The 20089-nt window shown below is 42.6% G+C and overlaps 2 protein-coding genes across 5 annotated transcripts in view; both read left to right on the top strand.

The window, feature by feature from the left end:
- Positions 1 to 516: 516 nt before the first annotated feature.
- Positions 517 to 15577, top strand: LOC128733584 (E3 ubiquitin-protein ligase ZNF598). Its single transcript, XM_053827270.1, has 6 exons — positions 517 to 1218; positions 2037 to 2348; positions 2642 to 3471; positions 13321 to 14309; positions 14376 to 14573; positions 14642 to 15577. Exons 1-6 carry the CDS (start codon positions 788 to 790, stop codon positions 14876 to 14878), a joined length of 2997 nt encoding a protein of 998 aa, XP_053683245.1. The 5' UTR covers positions 517 to 787; the 3' UTR covers positions 14879 to 15577.
- Positions 15578 to 19088: 3511 nt separating this feature from the next.
- The window catches only part of LOC128734116 (transcription factor SPT20 homolog), a 36475-nt gene continuing 35474 nt past the window's right edge, over positions 19089 to 20089 (top strand). For 3 of the 4 annotated variants that reach the window (XR_008411968.1, XM_053828141.1, XM_053828139.1), the window contains exon 1: positions 19089 to 19683. Coding sequence is in view for 3 of the 4 variants with exons in the window: in XM_053828141.1 (XP_053684116.1) it covers positions 19677 to 19683 (7 nt within the window). In the remaining variant the exon portion in view is untranslated. The remainder of the gene's footprint in view (positions 19684 to 20089) is intronic. The other variant, XM_053828140.1, reaches the window with a different exon arrangement.

The raw sequence follows: 20089 nt of genomic DNA, 5'->3' as shown, positions 1-20089 counted from the left end.
GAAAGCTGGAAAGCCGCCATAAGGTTTTGCAAGGTGACGTCACGAATGAACCGGAATGAACGCAATTTACCCATTTGACATCCACTCGTGGTTTGTTTACTATTTGTTAGGCGAACGCGATGTGCATAAATTGGAGTTAAACGTTTTAAATGCGTATTATCCAGCAGTGTCGCCCTCCAAACTACTCGGAAGCAGTTTTTGTGCTTTTCTGATTTGCCGTTAAGGCCTTAAGCAATATTCAGTTTCAACTTGTTAACCCATGTTCCAAGTCCATGTAAATAAACCACTGATAGACGTCAAAGAAGTGAGGTTATGCTTTCCCGTGCAAAACCATATTATCGCTTGTGGAAAGCTACTGGATATTCTCGAAAACGAATACACATCCTACACCCCCTACACCCTTTGGAAACGCAGTCTCTGATTTTGTATACCTTTATGATGCAAATACGTTGGCTCGATCTGTCAAGGCCGCATCATCGTCGTCGATTTCTGATTTTTTATGGAGTGGTGTCACGTCAATCGCCTTTGAATTTTGTCGTCGTCGTGCTTTTCTTTTAACGCGAAAAAAGAAAATTCAAAGTGTGCATAAAGTTTTGCAAACCATTTTGCTCGCCGTTAAGCTGTCTGGCGGAAAGTATTTTCGTTGTCATCTATTGTTAGCGTTCCAGCGAACAAGCTATTTTCTGAACTTTACAGCCAGAAATAGCAGAGTGAGAAATACCTGCCAACTTCTTCAGAAGGGATTAACATTTGTAAAAAGGAAAACAAGAAGAAACTTTCATCAATCATGTCCAATTACAATCCAAATGCTTATCGTGATCGTCGTGGTGGCGGTGGTCAGAAGCATTACCACCAGGGACAGCAGCAACAACAGCAACGGCAAAACGCCAGGCGCTCGACTCCGTCGGAATCGTCCGAACCGAATGATCTGGTTTGTGTGGTTTGCTTCAAACCGATACAGTACTATGCCATCGGGGAGTGCGACCACCTCTGTTGCTTCGAGTGTTCAACCCGGATTCGGGTGCTCTGCCGGCAGAACGATTGTCCCATCTGTCGGCGGGATCTGGCCAAGGTCATCTTCTCGAAGACACTGGCCCCGTATAAGGAGCTGGACGTGCGCAATCGGTCCGGGCTGTACGATAAAAAGTATCGAATCTGCTTTACGGACGGTGACGTGCAGCAGGCTTTCTTCGAACTGCTGGACAACAGGTGCCCCAGGTGAGTGAGTGACTGACTGTCATTGTGGTGGCAGCGCTGACGAAGGGAGATTGTGTGCTTCCTGTTTGGCAATGGCAACGAGTGGTGCTCTAGAAGAGTGTGGAGCTTAATTTCATAACGTTGACGACGTCGAAATAGGGGGTGCTAGTGCTATCTTTACAGGGGCGCACAAAAGTATCGGTATTACGGGAGGGTGACAAAATGTTTTTGAATTCTAGTTGACTGGGAATCACATTTTTTATTATTTCTGTGTCGACAGGCGTGATTTGGTATGATAATAGAAATTTCTGCGTTATCAGCAAAATTATATACATAGTCTTGATAGCTTGAAGCATAGTTAATATGTACAAATAGCTTGAATTTCAATCATCAGAAATAACGCACTAGGATTATTTAGTTTATTTCCGGCTTTCTCTAGTCATATATTAGAATATCATTTTTATTTAATACACATAGTACTATGCAGTCGAAAGAGTCGTGGACCAAATTAATTAGTTACCATGGAAGGTCAACTACTTTGTATTCTGCAAAATATCGTGCGTTCCTGTATGTTTTTCTCGCTATTTTATACTTAGGATGACCTAAAAAACGAAATTTCCATTCGCCAGTCCGCTGGTAGTACACCCCCACGGGCGCATCTTTTTACTTTAGTATTGCATTCCTGTCGGTTCGTAACGTAGCACACTGTCGACACTCGTCTGATGCGCAAATCCAATGCAGTCGGAACAAAACGTCGAACATTCTTGCTCTCCGGAGTCATATCAACTGACGATATCGCTTGATTTCGCCGTGGCCTCGCTGACACTTCCTTATTCCAGGTGTGAGGAGAAAAACTTCCCCAAGTTCGAGATGCTCCGGGAGCACGTCCGAAAGGCGCACGAACTGTTCTACTGCGACATTTGCACCGAGCATCTAAAGATCTTCTCGTCGGAACGTCGTTGCTATTCGCGGCAAGATCTGGCTATTCATCGGCGCGTTGGTGATCCGGACAACGTCGGTCATCGGGGTCATCCGCTGTGCGAGTACTGCGATAAACGGTTTCTGGATAAGGATGAACTGTTTCGACATTTGCGAAAGGAGCATTTCTTTTGCCACTTTTGCGACGCCGATGGGACGAACTACTTTTACGGGTGAGTAAGAAAAAAATACACGACGTTGGGGGCGGGAGGTTTCATATTTTTGATGATTAAGCAAAATATAATCGGAACAGAACGTGCAGTGAGCTGCACATTTTTGGCATCTCTGTTCAAGCTGCACACGAGCCATGTCTGCTTCGCGCACGTACAGAGTGGGATTTTACGCTTATAAAAGCAATTTTTGTCAAAACGATAGGGTCCGCACCTGGCTGCTTGTTCGACCTGAAAACTGATTTACCGCGTTACAAACTAGACAACATTAACACGTTTTCTTCTTGCTTATACAGAGACTACGATACGCTTCGGGATCATTTCCGTCAGGAGCACTTTCTCTGTGAGGAAGGCGAGTGCGAACAAGAACAATTCACGGCTGTTTTTCGCACCGAGATCGATCTGCGCGCGCATCGGGCCTCCGCTCACGGCAAAAGCATGAATAAATTGGCCAATAAGCAGACGCGGACTTTAGAGTTAGAATTTACCTACGCGCCAAGAGGAGGGGGTGGTGGCCCTGGGGCAGGTCCCATGGGAGGCGGGCCCGGCGGAGGACGCCACCATCATGGACGGGGTGGTGGAGGAGCTGGCGGATCTGGCGGAGGTGGAGGCGGAGGAGGAGGCAATCGTGGCGGTGGGAATGGAGTTTACGATAGTCAGAGGGAATTTGATGCGCTACTGAGTGACCCGTCGCTAGCGCAACATCCTCCGAAGCGTATAGACGCTAACAGTGAGCAAGACTTTCCTTCGTTAGGAGGAACCAGTGCGAATCCCGTGTTTCGACCGAACAATGTCTCCATCCGACAGCGAGTTTTTGGTGTTGCTGGTTTGGCTAGGACGAAAGAAAACTTCCCCGCCCTCGGATCCGAGGGCGGGGATGGCTCCGGATCAACCAGCATCAATGAGGGCTTCAGCAGCAAGATCACTGCTAGTTCACTTCTGAAACCTAGTCAGCCCAGTGGCAGCAGCAATGGCAGTGGCGCTGGTGCCAACGGCCGAAATCAACCCAATACCAGTATGATGATCCACGTGTCCAATCGGCCACCGAGTGGAGCAGCGGGTGGAAAGGCTGCCGCTTCCATTGGCGGGAAGAAACCCAACGCGGTTGATTTTCCGGCGTTGCCAGGTAAGATCACACTTGAAAAAACTAAGAAGGTTTGTTATAGACACGACCACATGGTTGACGTAGGACTATGTTAGGCAAGTTTTACCACAACACCAAGAAAACTTTTTTCACTACTTTATCCATGATCATAAAATTACGAGTTTTCGTGGGTATGAAATGGGGAAGGCAACTAGGAAGAAGCGCCCAACATAGCTCTAGCCATCCCAAGCCCCTACCTAGCGCCTCCACGTGGCCATACCTGGAAATACTTCAATTTGTATAATTGAGTAGCCAAGCTAGGAGGTGCGGGGTCGTGCGGTTTTCAGTTCCTAACCTTACAAATGTAGTTTTAGGCAACCATTAAACCACACGACTTTAATTTCAAGTATTATATGATTTATACTAATTTTTTGGTAAACTAATCTATTTTCAGAGAGCGAAATAAGGCGCTATATCCTTGGCCAATTGCAGCCTGGCTTCTGGTCTAAATGCCATTAGTTCATCCCTGAGGGTCCGGAGTATCACTTAACCCTTATTAGCAAAGATACTCCCAACGACTGTAAATAAATCATTATCTATGTATATGGGAAGCGTTTGGTACGGGAGGTCCACGCTTTCTTCCTTCCCTTAATTTCAAGGAGTTTGATGGAATTAGGTATTTTTTCTAGTTCCACTTGATTCCTTGGAATTCTCTCTGCGGTACATGCTGCGCAGTTGGCCTGGCCGTTGACAAGAAAAATGATTGATTCAAGTAATCGTCATTTTCCAGGATGCCTTCCAGAATTGGCTGCGTTAGTGTGAGATTAGATTAGATTAGATTAGATCATAAAATTACGAGTTTTCGTGTTCTTTAGAAAATATTTGTTTTAAATTGAGTAGCCAGGGTATCGATTTCCTGGAAAAACCTGGAAAATCAGGGAATATCAGGGAATTCATTTTTGGATCAGGGAAATCAGGGAATATCAGCGAATTGCGAAATTCAATCAGTGAAATTTTATTAACTCGGCAATATTGTTGATCAACTTTGGAATAGAACTAATTTTCGTGTAAAATATTCGCAAATTGATCGGTTGAATTAAAATTTGTCACAAGTGTGGTAGCCATATGATTAGCTTTCAGTTTGTCATAGAACTTTTATTTGTTTTGCGCCGTACAATGGTAAGCATCAATCTTGCCACTTCCAATTTATAAGGCCCAAAGGCCTCTTCCACTGGAATATGGCTGACACGACTCTACAATGATATCGACGACATCCGCAAAACAGAGAAGCATTTGAGAATTCGTGATGATTCCGTTCCTTTCCGCGTTTTGCATCTTCCAAGGCAATGTTGAATAGCAGGTTACTGAGTGCATTCGTTTGCTTCAGTCTATCCAACATCATGAAAGCTGAATTGAGCAGTATTGATTTGCCTCGATAGTTTCGATAGTTGTAATGCCTCGATAGTTTTTACACTGAAGACGATGTCCTCTTTTGAAAATAGCGCACATGAGGCCAGCCAACCACTCTTCCGGCATTTCTTCTTTGGCCCAGATTCTGACAATGATCCGGTATATTGCTTCGTACAACCGATTGCTCCTCGCGTTTGGAAGTTTAACCGAGATAGCGTCCTTCCTAGCAGCTTCTTATATCATTTTCACGGTTTCGACATCAAACAAGCCGTTTCACTGTCTTCCACACGCCATGCCTATCACGTCCCTCGCCATGGAGGATCCTCAACAACATACTTACATCTTATTCCCTCTCTTCCTGCTGTTCTACGATTCGTTGATCAAGCTTTCTAGTGTATTCCACTGTAACGTCATCTGCCGTGAACCGCTAGATGTTGAAACGCAACGTCCTCTCAGTGCGAACCTTCGCATAAGAAAAGACCGTCGTTTTCGTCGATAAGAGAAGACCGTACATCGATGACTTCCAAAAAGCGTCAAGCGTTAAACAGGATATGATCGATCTGGGAGCTAGGGTCTTGAATTTTCTAGTCGTGTGCATCCCATAAATCCTTTCGAACCTGTCATAGAATTCGTCCCTAGTATCATCGGATTTATGATTTGTTGCTGAGTATACGTTGATTAAGCTGTAGCTGTAGAATTTGCCCTTAATTCTTAACACCCGTACGGTAATCTACGGGCTTCCACCGGCTAATTCTGACAGGACTCCGTTTCTCTGGAAATGACCACCGAACTTCCAGAAAACTTCGAGTCGTTGTAGCTGTCGAGCCTTGATAGTTGCAATCCGAAATTATGACACCCAGCGCTCTTCTAGATTTCGAACGGACTGGTTTTTCGAACGAAAGTTATTTGGAACGAAATTTCCGCCAGCAAAATCAAATGGGCAAAACATCTCGTTCGAAATACAGAATAGGGATGTTAGTCTTAGCTTCGCATACTGTCCACTATTGAGGATTAAAATATTTGCTATGTGGACATTTTCTAACAATATATCTAGGTAAAATTTAGCCGTACCTCGAGGCCAGCAAAATGCACATTTTTGTACCAAAAATCTTTAGGCAATCATCTCCTTAACCCCACACTTTTTCCAGTAGAGATAACAAGCTGAAACTTCCAGGAAAGTTTTTCTCAGTCTTTGTTTCTTTGGATTCAAATTGATACCTCAAACTGAACTGTCGATAGAAGAGTGCGATGCGTTTTCGAAACGCTGGTAGAAAATATAGATTAAGAATCTTTGATGAGTTCATAAAACATGATGAAATCTATCTTTAGTTTTCAGAAGGTCTCATAAGCCATGCTAAACGGTTAAAAACTAAAGTCAGAAATCGCTCAAATAAGCTTTGTATTCGAATTTTGAAAGTCAGGGAAAAATATTTTATGGATCAGGGAAAATCAGGGAAAGTCAGGGAATTTTATTTATGGATTTGAGTCGACACTACCACATTTTGGCTGACGAATTATTTTACGTTGCTAAAACGATTACTTTCACTAGAGACAAAATCAGGGAATACCAAATTCCAAATCCCACTCCCGCGGAACAGATACCGCGTCTCACAAAACGATTTTTATAAAAGATTTGCCAAAAAATTTCACAAAATCAAATTTTAAAAGTAAACTATTGGTGGTAATATTGAAGTAGCCAGACTTTGTATCGTCTGTGCTTGGGAAATTGAGAAATCGAATAGAAAATGACTCCAAAGAAGATTTCAATTAAATTTTCAAAAGTGAGAAAAAACTAACTTACTCTTCATCAAACGCACGTTTGTCTGCAGCTGTACTGACAATATTCAAGCTTATGTTTGTGCATAGCATAGCGTAAGTACGGTATATTTCGTAGATTGCAAACTAATGACTCTCAATTCCTTCTTTACCTGCTTGGGACACAGTGCTTGGGAATAACACTGTTTCAGTAAGTTGGAACATTGCGTGATAGTCATTATTGATGACCACGCCCATTTTTACCGTGGCTTGTGGTAATGAAAAGGAAGTGTTGAAGTAATATTTACTTCATAGAACGCCCATAAATACCATGGATTGGGAAATTGGTAATTGGAAATTGGGAGAATGGTTTATAATCAGCTATTAGTAATCAAACTGATGTCTGTGCTAGTAAGACACCTCGTTTTATCAGCAAATATACTGGAAAATGTCAAAAATAAGACATGCCGTGACATTTGACATTTTTTCAATAGCGTCCGCTTTAAAGTTGTTACAGTCCGTGATACTGCTATGGTGGAAGATGAAATAGTTTTTTGTCTTTCATGTTTTTGTAATCGATGAACTATAGGGACATCCATTCAAATCAATCTATTTCCATTATAAAAATTTGTAGCATTTAGGTGACGAGAAAAAAGGGACTATCATCGTTCCCTTCTGCTTCAAGATCACAGTCGAGTTCGGAAAATGTTCCCAACTACAGCAGCAGATTTCCGCACTCTTACGGACGAACGAAACGGCTAACGGTTGAAAACAAAATAATATTGGAAAACCTTGTATAAGAATGCCAATGGATCGGGAAACTTAAAACCCGTAACACGGTCGCTGTTACTTGAACCACAGACAAACACACATAATTCGTGGAAGAAAAATCAACAAAAATCATCGTACCTCACATTTAGCCTGAACACCAGCACTATCTATGATAGACATTCCCAAATATCAAATAGCAACAGGAGTATCCCTCGAAGTAACAAGTATTTTTTATGGGGAATTCCCTTTCTTTCGTTAAACAGCGCCACTTTGACCAAAACGGAGACATTCTCAACTAAGCTCAAATTTGAAATGACGTTTTAATAGTAGAATCAATATATATAGAATGCCAGTGTCGCTGTTTTTCTATAGGACTCATTGTGGTAAACATGATAATCTGATAACATGATAACAATCTGTATCAAGTCTGTGAATCGGGAACTTCATTGTCAAAGTTGCTCATTGTTATTTATCTGTGCGCTGGTTGGTGCTGTCATCAGTGCGTTCTCCGCTGTGTTTTTGCCAGTGAAATGGTTTTAAACGTTCTTTTTCTTTTCGTCCGGATGAATAGAATCCCACAACTGCGGCCTTTTGCACCGATTTTTCCAGAAATTTGAAGCAAGCGAAGTTTCCAATCATATTACTTGGCAGCCATAATTGAAATTTTAAACTGGTTGTCAAAGTTTGACAATGAGATTCCCCTTTTGATGAATCTCAGGCACACACACATTTGCATATATAATGTAAATACATTATCTGAATATGTGTGATGTTTACCACGCGCACTGCAGCGACACTGGCATTCTATATATATTGATTATACTGTTTTAATCGGTATGAAGAATGGAAAACAAGTGTTATGTCTGTTTGTCTGTGCTTGAACCTAGAAAAGCATGTGAAGAAAATTCCCAAAACCCGTTGCTCGAATTGCAGCTGTGTTCTCTAAACTTGTGACTCTGCTCTCGTCAATCATACTTGCCCAACGAGTAAGCATCAAGGACGTAAGAAAGATTATTGCTCTAGTCTCTAAATCATCCGCTTTCAAGCAGTTCACGAATCCGAAACCGAAGGAAAGCTTTCAAATCATGAGCATTTAACCGGCATGAAACATCGACTGCACGTGAAAATACGTTCCAGTTCATCTTAACGGTGTCAAGACCGAGTTCCAGTACAATTTGACATCCGACGTCACTATCATATCGGAACAAACAAGGACCATCATCGCCCAACTAACAACTGAAGCTACCGACGAGCATGCGGTCACAGAAAATCGAATTCACATTCGCCTTGGCGATCTGCTACTTCAACTTCTCCGTTTTGGCCACGAAATTATTGGAGAAGATCCTGCGGTGGGAGATCTTCGGTTTATCTTTAGCCGGTCCATCTACTCCAGTGCAGTGATTTCTTGGCCTAATGCTGAACGATGAGGCTACTCTGTTCTCGGTCTTGCTCTTCAGCTTATGCTGCATTTTACGGTCGCGCAGCATAGTTAAGCAGGTCGGAATCAGGCTTGCGATCGACACTCTCCCCTTTCTCCAGAAATGAGACAGTATTGTAAATAACGGAACGGCTATATCCAGCGGACACGAAATGCCTCACGATGTCCAAATTCTTAACTACGAGGAACAGCACTCAAGGAGGACCGGAGAGTTCTCGAAGTTTTCGAGAGACGAGTGTTAAAATCGATTTTCGGCGGCATACAGAACGAAGTATGCAGACGGATGATCGACCATGACACAGTATTCGAAGGACCCAGATAACACAAAATCGTAATAGAAAGTTCACATTAAATCGTTCTCATGTCAATTTCACATTGGAATTGTATAATGATTAGAGTATGTCAAATCGAAGTGAACAATAAGTTATTTTGCAGTCGTGCGTGTCTTCATATACAATTCATGACTGTGAATTACGATAGACGATTGCAATATTTGATTATATCTTAATCCTATATTCAGGAGTATTTAGTTGCGTGTTATAAAAACTACGCAAAATAGAATTACAAATAATGGTCAAAATTTTCGCACGTATATCGCCTCCACTTTGGTACATATATGTTCTTATATGGCGTGAAATATAACTTTTTCGTTAAGATATGATTTCATATATCTCAGTTGCAATCGAGATATACAAACCAAATGATTTACTGGGGATGGCTAACACTGAACGGATACGGTGGGTATGAATGCCAGCTCATTACCCTGTGGAAACGGTATTTGTTTTAGATCCGGTAGGAACAAGACGGCCAGGGGTGCAGCGAGCAAGATGGCTAGACCAAGTGGAGCAAAATCTGATGGCGAGCACACGGTGTCCAAGGCATTGGAGAGCGGCAGCTCGTAGCCGAAGTAATTGGATGAATTTTCTTCATCAGGGTATGTGAACCGCCTAGTTAGCTTCGAGGTACGATGCTGGTCTAACAAGGCAGTAGTCGTATTTTCGAATATCGGTTAGGCGGTGCTGCTAGATATGAGTGAGTAGGATTTTTTCACTAGCCCCGTAATTGTCCTGTACTCTAACAGCCGGCCGCGAAGTCTGTCGATAAAGAAGAGTCAAGTCTTAGAAAGACGTTTAAGCCCAAGGGTTTGCTTTTTGGTAAGTCTTAGGCCAGAAAGCCAATGAAATCTATACCTATAAAAATGGATTTCTGTCTGTCTGTCTGTCTGTCTGTCTGTCCCTATGTTCCTTATAGAATCGAAAACTACTGAACCGATCGGCGTGAAAACTTGCATGTAGGGGTTTTTGATGCCAGGGAAGGTTCTTATGATGGTTAGAGATTCCTCCCCCTACTAAGAGGAGGGGCTCCTATATAAATCTATACCTATAAAAATGGATTTCTGCCTGTCTGCCCGCATGTTCCTTATAGAATCGAAAACTACTGAACCGATCGGCGTGAAAATTTGCATATAGGGGTTCATGAGGCCAGGGAAGGTTCTTATGGTGGTTAGAGACCCCTCCTCACACTAAGAGGGGGGCTCCCATACAAATGAAACACAACTCGATAACTAATCAAGCAAATGGAACAAAATTTTACATGTGGGTGTTTTTGGAGACAAGAAATTTTCCTATGGTGAATTGAGACCCCACCACACTTTAGGAGGGGGGGGCTCCCATACAAATGAAAAACCAATTTCCTCATAACTCGAGAATTATTCAAGCAAATGGGACAAAATTTGACATGTGAGTGTTTTTGGAGACAAGAATTTTTTCTATGGCAAATTTCCTCATAACTCGAGAACTAATGAATCAAATAGAACCATATTTGGCAATTTCCTCATAACTCGAGAATTATTCAAGCAAATGGGACAAAATTTGACATGTAAGTGTTTTTGGAGACAAGAATTTTTTCTATGGCAAATTTCCTCATAACTCGAGAACTAATCAATCGAATAGAACCATATTTGGCAGGTGGGTGTTTTTGGAGGCATGAATTTTTTCTATGATGCATTAGGACCCCTATCCCTTGTTAGGGGGGGGGGGGGGGCTCCCATACAAATGAAATACAAATTTCCTCTTAACTCGAGAACTAATCAAGCAAATGGAACCAAATTTGGCATGTGGGAGGTTTTGGAGGCAGGAATTTTTTGAATGATGGTTTGAGACCCCTCACCCCTGCGGTAGGGGGTAAGGACTCTCATACAAATAAAACAAAATTTTTTGCATAAATCAAAAACTAATCGAACTCGAGAAATTTTAGACTCTTTCATAAAACATTTATCAATAACAAGACCACCCAAAACTATCAATAGTAACATTAGATAATTCAGCGCGAGACGGCCACAGGCCGCGAGTGTTGCCGGCGACCTGTCGTCGGAAGCACCGGGCACTGCGGGGGGCCGCCCCCCGTAGAGATCACCTCTATCTAGGTTTATTTATTTTCCTAGATCTACTGACCTCTATTACTTTCCTTCAGTTGGGTCACCCCTGCGAAATGGTACTTTCTACGAAAAGATTTTCCGTGAAATGGTACATCCCGCGTAAGGTTTTTCGCGAAATGGTATTCTGCGAAACTCTATTTCCGCGTTATGGTCAACTGAGAATTGGTGTTCCGCAAAGTGGTATTCGGCGAAATGGTTTGTAATGATGGCGAATATTTAAATGCTATCCGCTTTATTTTATCAGGCTAAGCAATGGGGAGAGTTGTTTTCTACTTTACTGTGAGAAAAATTTATATAATAAAACAACCATGAACTCCCCAGAAACTTGCAAAACTCGAGATTGTGACAAAGATCATTCGAAATTCACGATTTACGTACAACACATTTTAATTTGTGGCAATACGAGGCTTGTCGGGTCAGCCAGTAAATAAATAAATAAATACTACCACATTAAAACCTCATTCGGGGTGATTCTCCAAGGTATCCTGCAGTGACGTTTAACATGGCAGTCGCTGAAACATTGTAGGATATTACTCTCGAGCAGATTACTAGTTCCCTGCTTAATTGCTGACCATCGAACTTGCCATCTTCCACCAAATATGTCGTAAATGTTCTCAATAAACACTGCTTCAATAAAAATTGACCCAGAAAAGAATATCTTGTACTTTCATTTTTTAAGCACATTTTTAAAGTGCATTCGAACTTATTGAGCACCCTGTATATTAGCCAAACATCCTGTGCTGATGCTGCGAAGTCAACAACTCTAATCCTGGTCGATACCTATCAAGCCCGGGTCGCATCCACTTTTCTGGTTTTAGTTTACAGAAGGTCGCATAATGCATGCAAAAGGGTTTATTATCCGACCTTTTGAAAACTAAAGTCAGATTTTATCTGTTTCATCGACTAACGTATTCTTGTAATTGCGGACGCTTTTTCGAGACTGGTCAGAAATCGTCCGGGTAAACTCAATCACCACTTTACAGCAATAGAATTTCTACAGGAAACGTTTGGTCCCTAGGGCAACGCAATAACTCTGGTGTCTGATAATGGAAACCAACTTATTAGTGGACGTTTGCAGCAATTCTTTGGACTGCACCTTATCACCTACAATCCAAGTGGTAGGTTAAACGACTTGTTGATTTCTCTAGATTCTCTCTAGACTAGAGAAGCTAGGTGAAGGGGGAAGTCGGCTAACATTAGAGTTTGAAGTCATGCAAAAGCTTTCCTTGGCACACCCGTCAGAACTATTCTGCAACTCCAGAAGAAACTAAATCCAGCTCAAACCATTTCAAATGAGGAGCAGAACAGTTCCATTAACGACACGGAGCAGTTTGTCGTTGGTTCCGTCATGGTGATCTAGTGTATCATCACGTTACCAAAAACTCTTGGGAATCAAGGATGATATTATACGAATCAGATTCGACCATGTGAAGCGCAACAGAACCTACTACGGCAGTTACTGGTGCCCCATGACATGGGCGTCTGTAACAGCTGTAATTGGTTCTATGCTTCAATGCTGAGTGCTGCTACTGAATTTACCAAAGCAGTAGAGATAGTTCCAGCCAGCAACAAATTATCCCGAGCTGTACAAGCAAATACTCCACCGGTTTCAGATAAAGAAGCCAGATGCTACTACTGTTTATGAAAATATAAACACTGCCGGATAAAAACTTTTTCTTTGCATTATTACACAGATGTATAAAAAATAAATTAGTATAAATTCTCTCAACATTTGTATTGAATTATATACGTATTAATTATGTTTTTGATTCTTTTGTAAAGATTTATGTACTTTTCCCAAAATTTAGTGCATTCGCGAGTACATGTGAAGAGTTTTTGCGGCGGTAACCCCGCATAACGTCAACTTTATTGGAGTCGATGGCTAATAGACTTTCCAATTGATTGTTCCAAAAATATTCAACAATCAGAAAATCGCCGAATTATTAGCGCTCAAAACCTATACCCACTTTGCGAGAGCTTGCGCCTTAAAATTTTTCGGAACACCATGCCTTCCTATGAGACATAGTCCTACGTCAAAAAGAAATTTTAATTTTGTACTTAACATTTTTAACTCCTACAGGAACCAACCGGTCGGGTGGCAAAAAAACCGACCTGTACACCGACATGGACACCAACACCAGCAATGGCATGGTGAACCTGAATGCAATGTCCGCGAAGCACCGGGCTCTTGCGGACGATTACGTGTCCGTGTCAAGTGTGGTTTCCAAAGTAGGCACCGTCACCGCTGCCGCCAAGGAGAGCAAAAAACCATTGACCCAGCAGAACGTGGTTCCTAGTGTAAACTCAACGAAGGCGTTCCCAACCCTATCGGAATCGGGCATTGGAAAATCCGGTTCGGGAGCAACAACTAAGCCTGCTCAATGGGTGGTTGCTAATAAGGTGAATTCATCTTCGTTCGCTATGAGTGGTGGTGGCGGCGGCGGCGGAAGCTCTGCTGGGTCGAACGTGTCCGCGAAAAAGAAACCAGCCCCGGCGCCGAATCTGAAAGAAGAAGGCAACTTTGTTAATTTGAATGCTCTTACTGGAAAGAAATCTGGCGGCGGAGGAGCAACAGCAGTGGAAGATAGCTTTGGTTCTGCATTGTCTGGAAAAGACAATGGCGGAAGCTCCGGCAACAACGACAAGAAAAACAACAACGATCAATCTCAACAGCAAGGTGGCAAAAACAAGGCCAAAGACAAAACAAAAGCCAGCTCGAATGGTTCGAATGGCGATGCTCGCCACCATCAAAAGGATGTTGAAAATTTACCGGGTGGAGAGAATTTCCCTGCATTGGGCAACAATCATGCAACAGACTTTGCTCTGGCAAATCTCGGAGGTGGCGGTTTAAAACGAAGCCCTCCTGGCTTTGAGAACGTCAGTGCCAACAATAACAACAGTGTTAGGAAGATTCCAGCACCTCCTCCGGGATTTAGCAATGTCACCTTGAACTCTGTGGCAAGGAATATCAACAATTTAACTTTTACTAGCTCTAGCGGCGAAAGCTACAACATCCTACCGGGAGCGTACAACTACGTTGCACCGTCCAATGCCAGCAAGCGAAATCAGGTTGGTTGATGGTGGTTAAAATAGCAATTCCGTTATTTGAATTAATGTTTTTTTTTTGGCCTTTAGAATCTGGTAACTCACTTCCAACGAGCTCTAAAGAAACCGGACGCGCTGGCCGAATTCCGTGCTATTTCGCAGATGTTTCGTGATGGCGTTTACAATCCAGCCCCCTACTATGAACACTGCAAAGCTGCTTTGGGTGATCGTTTTACAGAAATCTTTCCGGAATTGCTGGCTTTATTACCTAACATAACCAAGCAACAGGTAACTTGCACCAATCCAACTAAGTCCATTCCGTCAACTTATACAAACCATTTTTGTTTCCATCTCAGGAACTCTACCTGGTCTACTGTCAGGATCAGAGAAACCAATCGCAAAAAAGTGGCGGCGGTGGCTCGACCAAGGGCGCCAAATGCCAGCCGCTGGAAGTGTGCCAGGTGTGCAAGCAGGTCCTGGTGCGGGACGATCTGACCGAACACTTCCAGTCGCACTACATGGAGAACAACTTTCCGAAACTCAGTGCCAACGGTGCCAAGTCGAACGAGCTGTCGACCGCCTGGCGGAAATAACGATAAATGCTGCTTCTTCCCACCACGCCACCATGCTCTGTTGTAAACTCATGTATAATCGTTACATTACCTGGTAGTACCTACGTCTCTGTCTTTGTTTGCGATAGATGGCAACATATTATCTATAAAGCATAGAAAGCGTTTGGATTTTTAGGGTATTTTTATTTTCTCTATTTAATCGCAGAATAATTCAATACGGGACTATTCAGTTATTATTAGGCAAGACGAATATATCGGAGAAACTTCGCATTAAAGTTGAATCAGATTTATTTTCTTATTGTTTACGCTATCGCGTCGTGGCAAAATAATCTTTTGCTTATTAAAGTAAGTAGAATAGAATCAACTTTTCTTCCGTAAAGCAGGGTAAACCAATTGTAAACTGTCGATTAGAGTTGTGCGAGCTTGTTACGTATTGCGTTTATTTTGATTAACTTTTTATCCTGGATTACATGATTAGAATTACATCTCCGGCGTTTTGTACAAAACTAGTTGTAAAACATTCTGCCGAACAATGGTTAGAGAGTAAATTGTTTCCAGGCTTCTACCGGCAATGTATAACCACCTCCTCCTAGCGGCTGGAGAAGCAATTATTCAAAAAATATTCTAATTGTAGTGTAAATATGTAACACGATTTCAGCTGCAAATCAAAAATCAATCAAGTGCTATCAATAGAAAGTAATGATAGTGGCTATAAGCGCTTTGATGAATGACAGATAGCTTTGCTTATGGTTCGTCTGGTGATAAGTATCACATTCTTTATTGTTTTCCCATTTGCTTTTGATTTGCAGTTTTGGAAAAACAATGTGGTTTCTACTTTCAGTGCTATCGGAATCATCAAGGAACTTGAGTGTCTTAGGGACGGCTTTGTAGGGATGCAATTTTTTAGTTATTGTGATGGAACGAGGTACTAATTTGGATCTTGTTACGTCATCTATCCCGAATAGCAAGAGTTTTAGAACAGTACGCGGGCTCTATTGGGGTCCGTGCTACTACAAATCAAATTTTTACAATCCGATAAATTTTCCAGCAGTCAGGGGTACAAAGTACACATTTTCATTGCTTTTAAAACAGAGTTATGGCAAGTACGAATACTTCAACCACTTTCAGTTCATTATCCGTGGGAGGCAAACGTTGCTTTCTCTGGAGCCTTTTCCTACCATATATTTGGTTTATGACGCCTCCGTTTTTAGTCTAGCGCAGATTGTCTCCGCCGTCCCAAGGTTTCTTGTAATGATGTCGAGGTCGTCTGCGAAGGCTAGGAGTTGACTACTCTTGCTGAACAACGTTCCTCTCGTTTCGATGCCCGCTCGCCGGATTACACCTTCAATAGCGATACTGAATAATATACAGGACAGCCCATCCCCTTGCCGCAACCTTCTAGGCGATTCGAAAGGACTCGAGAGTGTCCCCGAAAGAGACACAGCATATCACTCGCTCCAGGATGGCTTTGATCAGCCGTGTCAGTTTGTCCTGAACCCCGTACTCCTGTAATATCTACCATAGCTGTTTGCGTTTAACTGTATCGTATGCTGCTTTTAAATCGACGAAAGTATGATGCGTGGGTACGTTGTACTTCCGACATTTCTGGAGGATTTGTAGGAGAGCACTTTGTAGGCGGTGTTGACCAGCATAATGCCTCGATAGCCAATCGCCTTTTTTGTAGATGGGACATATTACACCTTCGCTCCACTCCTTCAGTAGTTTCTTTTCTTCCCAAATCTTTGAATGGAATTATCCAGTGAACGTCAAGTGCCGTTGTTAGCGGTTCTTGATCATTTTTGTAGAGTTCTTCCGATTAAGCGCGTGCTTTATCACTCGAACTAAAGAAGGAACAAATTTCCAAAAGTGTACTTAAAATGCAATAACCCTACCGGCATCAGAAATAGAGAGTCCCAACGTGCTAGATGGTTCAACCAGGTTGAAGACGACTTGTGTGTGTTGAGGCGTTGAACAAATTAGCGATACGTAGCCCAGGACCGAGTACAGTGTAGCAAAGTTCTTCAAAAATCACGAACCGCCTGTAGTCCTCTACGGACTTGAGACAGTAACTTCACTTACGTAAGACATTCACTTTAAACGAAAGATGTTGCGGACCATTTTTAGCGAAGTACAAACGGATAGCGGTGACTGGCATAGGCGTATGAACCATGAATTGCAAATAGCACACGTACACCTGGCGAAATTTGAGAGACTACGGTGGTCACATCCCAATAACGCCAGACGACTGTGCAGTGAAATCCGTTCTCTTCAAGAACTCCACCGGCACCAGGAATAGAGCCCCAAGACGTGCTAGAAAGCTCGACCTGGTTGAAACCGACTTGCGTGTGTCGAGACATGCAACAAATTTGTGACGAGTAGCCCAGGACCAAGTACAGTGGAGGAATTCTTGATACAGTAAGAGCCACCCCGACTTTCGGCTGGTAGAAGAAGCAGAAGCAGACATTGGAACGCACTGAGTTGGTGCCATGGACGTTTCCGACTTGGACCTGGCGCAGTCGAGTTATTCCAGCCAGCGACCAGGAGCTGTCTCGGTTTTGCGTGCGGGAGTAGTGAACGAAGCTTCCAAAATAGCCCAACAAACATTTTTGTTGAATAGTAGCTTATTCAACTGTTGTATGGCTAATTACCACGTAATAGGCGTTTAATAAGCTGTTATACAACAAAAATGTTTGTTGGGAGCTTATCAGGCAATTTTGATTTCTCTGTGTTTCACCGATCTCACTCCCATAGTTGATTCACCTAGCCGTAAGTTCTTTTTCGGCTTGACCGAATTACCGCACAATAACCACAAAATGAAAGAAGGTGAAGTTTTGATTGTGTTCCCCTTCGCCAGTTCAAGGCTTCTCATCGAAAACGATGATTGGCTAAGCGTTCGGCAAGTATGGATGACTACACGATTCTTGTTGGTCAGTCCGTCCAATTCTTGGAAAACACAGCTTCGTCAACCAATGAGAACGGACTGAGGCCGATAAACTTTGCTTGAACAACTGTCGGTAATACGCACTTTCATCGTTTAAATATTGTCAAGTACTCCTAGAAACCTCTCTATGGTGATGCCCTGCTTCATACAGTTCATATTTTACCGGTGAGATGATGTGAGGTCTTTTCATGAGGGGACACAAATATCGACTCTAACCATCGACGTTCGTACAATCCGCTCACGGTTGCTGAAATTTCACAAGGAGAAACCCACAAGGAGAATACAGATGGCATGGCGGGAGATTACGTCTGAAAATCTGATCTGACGAATTGCAGAACAGAAGAAGAACGGCTAGAAAATATGAATGAGCTGTGGAGGAATACCAACCGTCTTCTAGCTCGGTTACTAAATTCCAAATGGCAATATAACCAGGAATAGCCACATTGAGGCGCTAGGTAGAGATTTGGTAAATGCCATATTGATATCGGGATCGACAAGGGCTATCGCGATGGTCTTTTAAAAAATTGGGTGTGAGATTGGAACTCATCAACAGCTCTGCCAAAAACAGAGTACCTAGATAAATGCATGACAGCTGGCAAGGAACGTGGAAATTTTGATGGTGTTGATGGGGGGTGGAACTGGTATATCTTGAAACAGGCATTACATGCGACAATTCGGATTCTGGTGGGTCTTAACGCACATAGTGAAAATAACACAACGTGGCAGGCTGCAGTGGGGTTAACACGTGGTCAGAGGAAAAGGCACCACCTGACGTTTGAAGTGATTGGAGAGCGCCTTGTCCAAGATCTAACTATCGGTAACGATCCGTTGCTGTAAAAGTAATGTAAGTAAGGAAAACGCTTTTACTGAGAAACACAAAAATTGGTTATGGGTTCGAGGATAAAGCCTTCTTAGAAACGAGGTTTAATTGCTTTTGCTTTTTGAACAATTTCATCCCGCTTCCAAGCAACAAGCAAACTCTGTTCTTGACGCTCACGTTTAAGTAAATACTATGACGTCATAAAATTTCACACCACACATTGTCCATTAAGGTTAACATCCACCTTAAGATAGATGCAAGTGCCGCAAGTGCCAAACCAAATTTGACACTTACGTTTTCCCGTTACTTTCGTTCCGTTTGCCAGCTCGTAGTACACCAACACCAGCGTAAAACATAGCGTAAAGAGCACAACAATGCAATGAATGAAAAATAAAAAAAAACGGTGAAGAGGACGAAAACAAAAGCTATCGCTCGATTTCTAGTCGCTCGCTGACGCCGCGCTGTGTTCGGTTAGATTGGATCCGGTTTTCAGTCGATCGATGTCGATGCATCTTCTCATTTGTGTATGAAATTCCGAGCTGGCGGGTTGTTCTTTCGTTAGACACCTTCATCAGTGATTCTTTAGAAGTTTTTAATCCGTGGTGGTGAAAATTTTCATAATTTCTTGATCGATTTCAGAAGTTTTTCGGTCCATCGCGTTTTTTTCATTATTGTATTTGCCGCTAATTTGCGAGTCGTTTTTAGCGAAGGAAGTTGTCCTTTGCTCAACTACATCTTCCGAGCAAGTGTTGTGTGTGCGTTCCTGTGAGAGTTCTTCCGCTGTGATAGCAATGTGTTATTTTTAGTCTTGCCGCTAATTGTCTTCAGAAGAGGAGAAGTTTGCGTGTAACCGGCAACAACCAATCCGACCGTAACTGTCCTCCGCGGTACTAGGTAGTGCCAGTAGTGAACGGTGTGAATTCGGATTCGAACGTGAAATCAAGTGCCCCGTACTACTACTTTTTCGGTGAGAGGCTGAATTTGTACGTCGACCTGCTGCCATTATCATCGCTATCCGGAGCGGCAAAAGCGGGACCCGCATTTGAAGAGGAATAATTATGTCTAGTAAGTTTTTTCTTGTCTGATGCCGTGTGTGATATTACAATGGAGGCTGAAACAAGGGAGATTTTGTCCTACAAAATGGCAAAATGTTATTTTGACCTTTCGATGACCTTGGAAATGACATCAATTGGTAAATCGAACGGGAACTACAGATTGGAATGTTAAGGCAGAGAAAGTGCCTGCACTATAAACGTTTCATACCAACCGGTTTACTAGTTAGAGTTAGATAGTCCACTTGAAAAACTATTAATAGATTTCCAACGGTGTTACAAGTAGAGGAATAAACCGTACCGGTTTATTCCATTGTAAATTTTTGAGAAAAATAAAATAGTGGGAGTATACCGCCCACTGGACGTTAACCACCACCAGTAAATAAATGTGTGCCAACATAATTAATTTCGGCTAGGTT

Source organism: Sabethes cyaneus, chromosome 2, assembly GCF_943734655.1.
Source record: "Sabethes cyaneus chromosome 2, idSabCyanKW18_F2, whole genome shotgun sequence".
Taxonomy (NCBI): domain Eukaryota; kingdom Metazoa; phylum Arthropoda; class Insecta; order Diptera; family Culicidae; genus Sabethes; species Sabethes cyaneus.
Note: the sequence above shows the minus strand (reverse complement) of the source record. Positions and strands in the feature narration are given on the sequence as shown.

What these genes read in the sequence shown, in the direction of transcription:
- LOC128733584 (XM_053827270.1), top strand. Translation starts at nt 788, where the DNA reads ATGTCCAATTACAATCCAAATGCTTATCGTGATCGTCGTGGTGGCGGT. An exon ending in GGGACGAACTACTTTTACGG is followed by an intron (nt 2,349 to 2,641) that starts GTGAGTAAGAAA and finishes TTGCTTATACAG; the next exon opens with AGACTACGATACGCTTCGGG. An exon ending in ATGCCAGCAAGCGAAATCAG is followed by an intron (nt 14,310 to 14,375) that starts GTTGGTTGATGG and finishes TTTGGCCTTTAG; the next exon opens with AATCTGGTAACTCACTTCCA.